We start from the raw sequence: 10,105 nt of genomic DNA on the forward strand, positions 1-10,105 counted from the left end.
TGTGGGTTCCAGTGTTGCCATCGTCGTTGCCTTTTCGTTGTCTTAAGTTGCCATTTGGATTTTTGAACATAGAAATAACCAATTTTGTTAACCCATCGATCGCAACTATCGATCGACCGCCTATCTCGGCGCCCCCGTCCCTATTACCTATGTCCGGCAACCCATTACTCCAAAAGGTAAATAAACAAACCAGTTTTGTGATTTTAAAACCATTAAAGGCCTTTTATTGGGCCCTCAGGACTCTCACCACCCCGTTTGCCACCCGGATGCGGTAGCGGACGCCATCTACCACCAGGAGTTTGGCCCAGCGGCTGCTACGGGCTCTCCTCTGCTGCCTGTTGGCCTCGGCTGCCACCCTGGGCGGCCACCTTCCTCGGCCATCTCCTCCCAGCGGCTGCTGTCCGCCGAATGTTGGCGGCTCACTGACGGCCTGCTGGTGGCGACCGCGGCTCCGGGCACGACGTCAGCCTGGCGACTTTGGGCGGCCGTGCGGCTGGCCCTCCTTGGGCGGCCACACCCAGGGCCCCTTCTCCCAGAACTCCGGCTCCCCACCGAGCCGTTTTGCTGGCAACGGCGATGGCGTTGGCACCCACGGCGGCGGTGGAGGCGGGGGTGTCTCCGCTCCGTGCCGTGGTGCCTGGGATGGCCGTGGTGCCTGCGGCGGTGACGGTGGTGGCGGTGGCGGTGTTGCTGCCCGGGGCGGCGACGGTGGTGGCGGTGGCGGTGTTGCTGCCCGGGGCGGCGACGGTGGTGGCGGTGGCGGTGCTGCGGCCCGGGGCGGCGACGGTGGTGGCGGTGGCGGTGCTGCGGCCCGGGGCGCGGTGGTGGTGCTGCGCCCGGGGCGGCGACGGTGGTGGCGGTGGCGGTGCTGCTGCCCGGGGCGGCGACGGTGGTGGCGGTGGGGTGCTGCGCCCGGGCGGCGACGGTGGTGGTGGCGGTTGCGACAGCGGTGGCGACGGCGGTGGAGGTGCTTGCAGCGGCGGCTGCTCCGGAGGGCCTGGCCGTGCCCAGATTGCTGCCTCTTCGGCCTCAGCCTCATCCAGCCGCTTCTGCCACTCCCTGGCTGCTGCGGCTGCCCGTGCCACCGCCCGCTGCGCGAACACTCGCCGCACCACCTCTGCCCGGGTTGCGAATATACGCTTTGCCTCCTCCGGGCGGCCCGATGGCGCTGCGTCGCCCAACCGGATCCGCCCGAATCCGGCTGCGGCCCCTCCTTATACGGCGGAATGCCATCCGGGCCTTTGCCGCCCGACGGGGCTCGTCCTCCTCGTCCGAGGAGACCTCCGGACTCACCGTCTCCGTCCCGGTGTCCTCCTGGGCTTCCTCCTCCTCCTCCTCGGACGAGGACAGGTCGATGGTCGGCACCTCGGCCTCCTGCCCTGCCGGACCGGACGCCGGCCTCCTCCTCCTCCTCCAGCTCCACGTCGGTGATCCGACCTTCGTCCTCCGTTTCGGGGTTCGGCGACGGGGACCGCGACACCAGGGGGACGCCAGCAGCTGGAGTGCGGAACCTGAGTCCCGCCTCCATCTCGCCGCTGGCTGTTGCCCGGTGCTGCCTCCCCGCCCCTCCCCCCTCATGGACTTGACTGTTGCTGCTGCTGCGTGCTTTCATCTTGGCGACCTGATTTTAATAGGCCCGTCTTGTGGCGCTCGCGCGCTGACGAAACCTCGGTTGCCCATGTTTCCGGTTCCGTTATCCGCGGCGGCCTTTGGACTTTCCCTTGCTACGGGGCTCCGACGGGTCCCTGCTTTGGTATGCGTTACCCGGTAACGGTATCCGCATCCTATGACCCTCCCTCTCCCGCTCTCGCGCTCCTAATGCATCTGTGTGAGTTCGATACTGTGTATCGTCCTCTCCCTCTCTTTGGATTCACAGTGCGCCCCCGCTAGGTCCGACTTCGATCCTTTGTTTTGGCCATCAATAAATTGTTTTTTTAATTGGCTAACGTGGGCGGTTTTTTCTTTGCCAGTCTTTTCATGCCGCAAATTGCATATCACCGGCGAATTAAAATTTATTATCTTAAAAGGCCCGTCATATTTTGGTGCCAATTTTGCGGCGAATTCTTCTGCGGCCTTGAACAGATGATGTTCTTTAGCCCAGACTGTGTCCCCGATGTTCGGCTTCCATGGGCGTCTACGGAGATTGTAGTGGCGTGCCTGATCCTGCGCTGCCTTTTCCATATTTCGCCTCACCCGCTCGAAGATTTCTTTCAGCTTCTGTGCGTTTTCGGCCGGGGTTTGCGTTTCCCTTCCTGTGCCGATTGTTCCTTCGTCGTACAGTGCGCTGGGTAACCTAGGCTCTCTCCCTTGCGCAATAAAAGCAGGCGAATATCCTGTGGATTCAGCCACGCTCGTATTTACGGCCAACTGCAGTTCCGGCCACTTTTCGTCCCAAGTCCTCTGGTCTGTCCCGGTGAACTGGGCGATCATCGTTTTCACCGTCCTGTTGGCTCTCTCCGTCGGGTTTTCCTGGGGCGTGTATGGGGCCGTAAACTGGTGTCGGACGCCTAATTCACCCAGGAATTTTTTAAACGCCCTGCTGGTGAACTGAACGCCATTGTCTGTAATCAGCACCTTGGGTACGCCGTATCTTGCGAGGATCCGCTCGCGGATCGCCTTTTCCAGAGTTTCCGTCGTTGCCCTGCGCATTGGCACCATTTCGGTCCACTTGGAGAACCTATCTACCAGCACTAGTAGCATAGAATTCCCGTGTTTGGAGCGGGGCAGTGGTCCGACGAAATCTGCGCACACAGTGGCCCACGGCTCTTCCGGTACTTGGGTCAGCATTTTTCCGGCCGCCTGTAGTTGGCTTGGCTTATATCGTAGGCAGCTCTCGCAGTTTTGCACATATTTCCTTATGTCGCGGTGCATTCCCGGCCAATGGTATCTTGCTGCGACTCTGGCAATTGTTTTCCGACTGCCCATGTGGCCAGCTGTCGGTGAGTTGTGGTTCTCCGACATTACCCGCCGCCTGGACCCCGTTGGCACGCACAGCTTCCATGATGTGACATCCTCGTTGCCTGCTCTGTGCGGTATGTGGCGATATAGCTGGTCGGCTTCTGTCATGTAGTCTGGATATTTTTGGGGATTTTGGGAAATCTTGCTCCGCATATCCCTTATCCAGTTACACTCGCCGGTTTCCTTGTGCTGTTCCTGTGTTTTTACCCGTCGACACGTTTCTGGCAGTGGCTGTCGTGATAGTGCGTCTGCTACTATATTCAGCTGGCCCTTTCTGTACGCGATCTCAAAGTCATATTGCTGCAGTTCCAGCGCCCATCGTGCGATTCTTCCGGTTGGGCTCTCGATGCTATTCAACCACTTCAGTGCCATATGATCCGTGATCACTTTGAAGTGGTAGCCCTCCAAGTATGGCCTTAACTTGCGTATGGCCCACACAATTGCCAGGCATTCCTTCTCAGTCGCTGAGAAATTTCTTTCCGAACCATTTAGGGACCTACTGGAATACGAGATCACCCTCTCGCCTTGGTCGGAATTCTGTGTGAGAATAGCACCGAGCCCGTAATCGCTGGCGTCGGTCTGCAGCACAAATGTCTTTGTGAAATCTGGGCATGCTAAGATTGGGTCTGCGATTAGCCTGGCCTTGACAGCTTCAAACGCCTGTTGATGGTCATCTGTCCATTCCCATTTTGTGCTTTTCCGGAGCAGGCTATTCAACGGATGCACCAACGTTGCAAAATCTGGCACAAAACGCCTGTACCACGACGCCACTCCCAAATATTGTCGTAACTCCTTAACGTTGGCCGGTGGTTTTATTAAGGCAATTGCCGACACTTTTTCTGGGTCTGTTCCGATGCCTTGGTCTGTTATGCGATGCCCCAAGTATTGCAGTTCCTTTCTAAAAAATTTGCATTTTTCCGCATTTACTTTCAGGTTGGCGGCCCGTAGTCTCCTAAACACTTCCTTCAGGTTTTCCATATGCTCTTCGAGCGTTCGTCCGATGACGATAATGTCGTCCTGATACGCGAAGGCATGCGGCATCATTTCTGGTCCAATGACTTGATCCAATGCCCGCTGGAATGTTGCCGACGCGGAGTGTAGGCCAAATGGCATCACCTTCCATTGGAACAGGCCCTTCCCTGGTACAGTAAACGCCGTATACTGCCTGCTGTCTGCCTCCAAGGGGATCTGCCAGTAACCGTCCTTTAGATCGAGACTGCTGATGTACTTCGCCTCTCGCAGCTGGTCCAGGATGTAATTTATCATCGGCATCGGGTATGCGTCCTTTATGGACCTCGCATTTATTTGCCGGAAATCCACACACAGCCTCCACTTTCCAGTCTTCTTTCTCACCATGACTATTGGTGAGCTGTAGGGACTCCTGGACGGCTCGATACATCCTTTTTCCAGCAGCTCGTCTACCTTGGCATTTATCTCACCCTGCATTTTTGGATTTTTAGGGTAGTACCGTTGTTTGACTGGTTGGTCGTCCTTCATGGTGATCCTATGTACGGCCACGTTGGATGTACCATTTATTCCTTCCAGTTCGTCCAACTCGGCTTTTAAAAATCCCTCCACATCCTTTTCCGCAAATCTTTTGGGTGTTTCAACTATTGCCACTGACAGTTTTTCCTCCAGCCATCCTCCTCGTCTATTCTTTGCCGGTATCGACGCGCTGTGTCCTGCGCACTCGACTTCGGCCCCGATTCTGGTGAGGAAATTCCATCCCAACACCAGGGCGTCGATCAGTCCTGGTAAAATCAGCAGCTCCATTGAAATTGTTTTCGTTCCCAGTCCAATTTTGGTCTCCAGCTGTGATCTTATTTCCCCGCAGCGACCGTCTGCCATCCGTACTTGCCTTCTCGTGGGTCCGACCCTTCCTGCCGCCTGCAGCCTGTCCGCCAGCTCTTCGCTGATGAAACTCGCCGTGGCGCCGGTATCCACCGTGGCCTTAATCTTACTTTCACCTATGAGCACCGTGGCGGACAGTTGCATTTCTTCCGCCTGCAGGTCGCCCATTAATTTCGAGAGGCAGCACCTTGCGATCCCTGGCCGCCCCTCGGAGGCTGGGGTCGCTGGGCGTTTCCCGACCCGGAACAGCACTGAACCGTCCGAACTCCTATTTTTCCGCATCGCCAGCAGAACGTAAGCCGTTGGTTTCGGCATTCCTTCGCCCAGTGGTCTGGACCCCCGCATCTGCGGCAGGCCTGGGTAGGATTTGCTACGTATCCGCCGCGATTGTTTGCTGGTTCGTGGCCGCGCGGCGTACTTCGTGGTTGTGCGTCCGGGTCCTCCTGGCACCGCCTGCACACCGCACCCTGGTCTGATCTTGGCCTTGGTACTGGGTGGCTCTGCCCTTGCTGCTAGTGGCGATTGTTTTCCAGCTCGAATTTCTCCCGCTGCTGGTCGAGGTCCTCAAATTCGTGTGCCAGCGCCATCAATGTATCCAAATTTCGAAATTCATATGGGCGAACGAACATTCTGAGTGCCGGCGTGCTGTTGTCTTTTATCCTCTCCAGCGTTTCTTTGGTCGACATATTCAGTGGCCGCATCAGGGTCTCCATATCCACCATAAAATCTTTGAAGCTCTCCCCGTAGGCTTGCTTCCTCTGTCTGACCTGGTCCGCCAGCTTCGCCATGTATCCTCGGGGCAGAAAGTAATTTTGGAAGCTGTAGATGAAGTCTCCCCAGGTCTCCCAGTGCCGATTGTTGGCGATGAACCACTTCAAGGCTCTGCCTTGGAGCAGCTCCGGCATTGCTCGTGGGATCTGGTTTATGTCGAGACCGTAAGTCACGACTGACCACTCTACTTGCTCCAAAAATTCCAGCGGCTTGTCGTTTCCGTCGTAGCGGAAATTCCACTCCCGGACCTGCTTGGCCACCTTCGCGTAGTCCTGCGTGTGCGTCCTGGAATTCTCCTTTCTTTCCCGGCTATTTTCCCGCTGCCGACTTGCGTGGCTTGCGATGCTCGACACATCCAAGCTCGCTATGAGGCCCTCGGCACTTGCGGTTGTGATTTTAAATTTTGGCGTGGGCATTTTCCGGAATTTCTTTTCCAGGCCCGTTACCAAATCGGCGATGTCTGGCTCCTCTGCCGTCTGGTCGACGAAGTCTCCCAGCGTCTTCCTCATCGAATCGACTGAGCCCTCCAGTTCTATTCCTAGAACTTGGCTCACCTCGTCGAAGTCTTCCTTCCTGAGATTATAAATCCAGGACTTCCCCATCTCGGAACTTTTGTTTCCTTGGTCAGGACAATCACTCTTGGGCGCCAGATGTAACGACCTGATTCTTTATTTCTGCTCGCTACGTAAACGTGCGGCTAGCTCAGAGAGGTTGTGAGTTCGTTCCACCAAATTTATATTGAGTGACCGCCCGTGACCAAAGGATAACGCCAGAAATGATTAGGTTGGTGCTGGTTTATTGACTCTCTAAAATATAGCCTTATTGCTATTATTCTGCTGCCCGTTGTCGCTGTCTCCTGCTGCGTTGCTCCTGGCTCGCTGCTGCTCTGCTCCTGGCGTGCTGCTGCGTCGCTCCTGGCTTACCGCTGTGTTGCTTCGGCTTGCTGCTCCGGGTGACTGAGATCGGTACGACTCCACCAAAACCCTGGATGTTATGCGAGCTTCCCTACCGGGGCCGGCAAGGTGTATCGCCTAGCAGGTGAACCGAAGTTACGCCTTATCGCCTAGCCACCTTTATCGCCTGGCTTCCGGAGTTCAGCCTGGACTTTGTCGGCAAGGTGTATCGCCTAGCAGGTAGAACAAAGTTCTCCCTTATCGCCTAGCCACCTTTATCGCCTGACACCGCGCAAGGACTCCCTAAGTTTGACTTTACCACGACCTAGCACCGTTGGATCTCAGCGTTGTAGCCTCAGCCTTGTAGACTTGTCGTCGTTCGGCGTCTCGACTTTGCGATCTTGATCCTTGGGCACTTCGGTTTCGATGTTTACTTATTCCGCGTTCACGCACTCGCTCTGATTCTCGCACTCGTACTGTCCCGAGCTGCGCTTGCGCCGTCCTTTTTATAGGCGCTGTAGGTGCCGTTATTTCCCTCGGGTCCAAGGTCCACTGAGGTACCGTTAATTCACGGTGTGTCCTCTTTGGGCGGGTCCGAAGTCCGCCAATTTACCGTATGACCCCGTTGCCCTTGCCGGGCGCGGGTCCAAGGTCCATCGAGGTACCGTTAATTCACGGTGTGTCCTCTTTAGGCGGGTCCGAAGTCCGCCAATTCACCGTATGACCTCGTTGCCCTTGCCATATGAGGGTCCAAGGTCCGAATGTTTCCCGTTTGACCTGGATGCCCTTCATTTCTCCGGCTTTCTCGCCTCCTTCGCTGTTGCTAGGCCGATCTCCTGCATCGGGATTTGTGGGGAGTTTTGGCATATAGTGGTCGTATGTTGGAATGGCATACCTTGTTAAATTCGTTACAAAATTTCCAACAAAGTGTCATTTACAGAAAAAAAAATTTAATGAAAAATTTTTTCGATAAAAAAACATGACCCCCACCCTTATGACAAGGCTCAAATCCATAGAAAATCACCTCGATTTTTCATATTTTTAATCAAAACTCTGGGAAATAGTGGTCGGATGTTGGAATGGCATACCTAGTTTAGTTCGTTTACAGCATTTCCAACAGTCTCATTTACAGAAAAAAAAACATTTTAAAAATTTTTTCGAAAAAAAAAAGACCCCATCCCTTATGACCAAGCCAAAATCCAAACAAAATCACCTCAATTTTTCATATTTTTAATCAAAACCCTGGGAAATATTGGTCGGATGTTGGAATGGCATACCTCGTTGAATTCATTAAGAAATTTCCAACAAAGTGTCATTTACAGAAAAAACATCATTTGAAAAATTTTTTCGGAAAAAAACATGACCCTCACCCTTATGAAAAGGCTCAAATCCGAAGAAAATCACCTCGATTTTTTCAGGTTTTTAACAAAACCCTGGGAAATAGTGGTCGACAAAAAAATAATGTCCCCCACCCCATTATGACAAGGTCCAGATCCGGATAATATCAGCTCGATTTTTCGGTTTTTTAATCAAAACCCTGGGAAATAGTGGTCGAATGTTGGAATGGCATACCTAGTTTAATTCGTTAAAGAATTTCCAACAGTCTCATTTACAGAAAAAAAAACATTTTAAAAATTTTTTCGAAAAAAAAAGACCCCATCCCTTATGACAAAGCCAAAATCCAAACAAAATTACATCAATTTTTCATATTTTTAATCAAAACCCTGGGAAATAGTGGTCGGATGTTTGAATAGCATACTTATTTAAATTCGTTACAAAATTTCCAACAAAGTGTCATTTACAGAAAAAAAAATCATTTGAAAAATTTTTTTGATAAAAAAACATAACTCCCACCCTTATGACAAGGCTCAAATCCAAAGAAAATCACCTCGATTTTTCAGGTTTTTAATCAAAACCCTGGAAAATAGTGGTCGGATGTTGGAATGGCATACCTCATTGAAACGTAACAAAATTTCCAACAGATTGTCATTTACAGAAAAAAAATCATTTTCTCGAAAAAAATGACCCCATCCCTTATGACAAAGCCAAAATCCAAGGAAAATCACCTCGATTTTTCGGTTTTTTAATCAAAACCCTGAAAAATAGTGGTCGTATGTTGGAATGGCATACCTAGTTAAATTCGTAACAAAATTTTCAACAAAGTGTCATTTACAGAAAAAGAAAATTAAATGAAAAACCCTGTGAAATAGTGGTCGAATGTTGGAATGGCATACCTAGTTGAATTCGTTTGAAAATTTTTTTCGATAAAAAAAACATTACTCCCACCCTTATGACACGGCTCAAATCCAAAGAAAATCACCTCGATTTTTCAGGTTTTTAATCAAAACCCTGGAAAATAGTGGTCGGATGTTGGAATGGCATACCTATTTAAATTCGTTACAAAATTTTCAACACAGTGTCATTTACAGAAAAAAAAATCATTTGCAAAATTTTTTCGATAGATAAAGATAACTCCCACCCTTACGACAAGGCTCAAATCCAAAGAAAATCACCTCGATTTTTCATGTTTTTAATCAAAACCGTGGGAAATAGTGGTCGGATGTTGGAATGGCATACCTCATTGAATTCGTTACAAAATTTCCAACAGATTGTCATTTACAGAAAAAAAAATCATTTGAAAAATTTTTTCGAAAAAAAAAGACCCCATCCCTTATGACAAAGCCAAAATGTTGGAATGGCATACCTAGTTAAATTCGTTACAAAATATTCAACAACGTGAAAACAACAGAAAAAAAAATCAAATAAAAATTTTTTTCTATAAAAAAACATGACCCCCACCCTTATGACAAGGCTCAAATCCACAGAAAATCACCTCGATTTTTCATATTTTTAATCAAAACCCTGGGAAATAGTGGTCGGATGTTGGAATGGCATACCTCATTGAAACGTAACAAAATTTCCAACAGATTGTCATTTACAGAAAAAAAATCATTTTCTCGAAAAAATGACCCCATCCCTTATGACAAAGCCAAAATCCAAGGAAAATCACCTCGATTTTTCGGTTTTTTAATCAAAACCCTGAAAAATAGTGGTCGTATGTTGGAATGGCATACCTAGATAAATTCGTAACAAAATTTCCAACAAAGTGTCATTTACAGAAAAATAAAATTAAATGAAAAACCCTGTGAAATAGTGGTCGAATATTGGAATGGCATACCTAGTTGAATTCGTTTGAAAATTTTTTTCGATAAAAAAAACATTACTCCCACCCTTATGACACGGCTCAAATCCAAAGAAAATCACCTCGATTTTTCAGGTTTTTAATCAAAACCCTGGAAAATAGTGGTCGGATGTTGGAATGGCATACCTATTTAAATTCGTTACAAAATTTTCAACACAGTGTCATTTACAGAAAAAAAAATCATTTGCAAAATTTTTTCGATAGATAAATTTAACTCCCACCCTTACGACAAGGCTCAAATCCAAAGAAAATCACCTCGATTTTTCATGTTTTTAATCAAAACCCTGGGAAATAGTGGTCGGATTTTGGAATGGCATACCTCATTGAATTCGTTACAAAATTTCCAACAGATTGTCATTTACAGAAAAAAAAATCATTTGAAAAATTTTTTCGAAAAAAAAAGACCCCATCCCTTATGACAAAGCCAAAA

The 10,105-nt window shown here is 49.9% G+C and overlaps 1 protein-coding gene across 1 annotated transcript; it reads right to left on the reverse strand.

Moving 5' to 3' along the window:
• Nucleotides 1–419: 419 nt before the first annotated feature.
• Nucleotides 420–1,528, reverse strand: LOC123037543 (splicing factor, proline- and glutamine-rich-like). The gene is made up of 3 exons (XM_044458786.1): nt 1,183–1,528; nt 889–1,117; nt 420–729 (listed from the first exon to the last, which is right to left on the reverse strand). The coding sequence occupies exons 1-3, from the start codon at nt 1,526–1,528 to the stop codon at nt 420–422; spliced, it is 885 nt and encodes a 294-aa protein (XP_044314721.1).
• Between the last annotated feature and the right edge of the window lie 8,577 nt (nt 1,529–10,105).

The sequence above is a fragment of the Drosophila rhopaloa genome, unplaced genomic scaffold (assembly GCF_018152115.1).
Source record: "Drosophila rhopaloa isolate 14029-0021.01 unplaced genomic scaffold, ASM1815211v1 contig_168, whole genome shotgun sequence".
Classification (NCBI taxonomy): domain Eukaryota; kingdom Metazoa; phylum Arthropoda; class Insecta; order Diptera; family Drosophilidae; genus Drosophila; species Drosophila rhopaloa.

Coding starts and splice junctions, on each gene's coding strand:
- LOC123037543 (XM_044458786.1), bottom strand. CDS start 1,528: ATGGAGGCGGGACTCAGGTTCCGCACTCCAGCTGCTGGCGTCCCCCTG. Junction 1,118..1,182: donor GCCGGATTCGGGCGGATCCG/GTTGGGCGACGC, acceptor CAACCCGGGCAG/AGGTGGTGCGGCGAGTGTTC. Junction 730..888: donor AGCACCCCACCGCCACCACC/GTCGCCGCCCCG, acceptor CGCCCCGGGCAG/CAACACCGCCACCGCCACCA.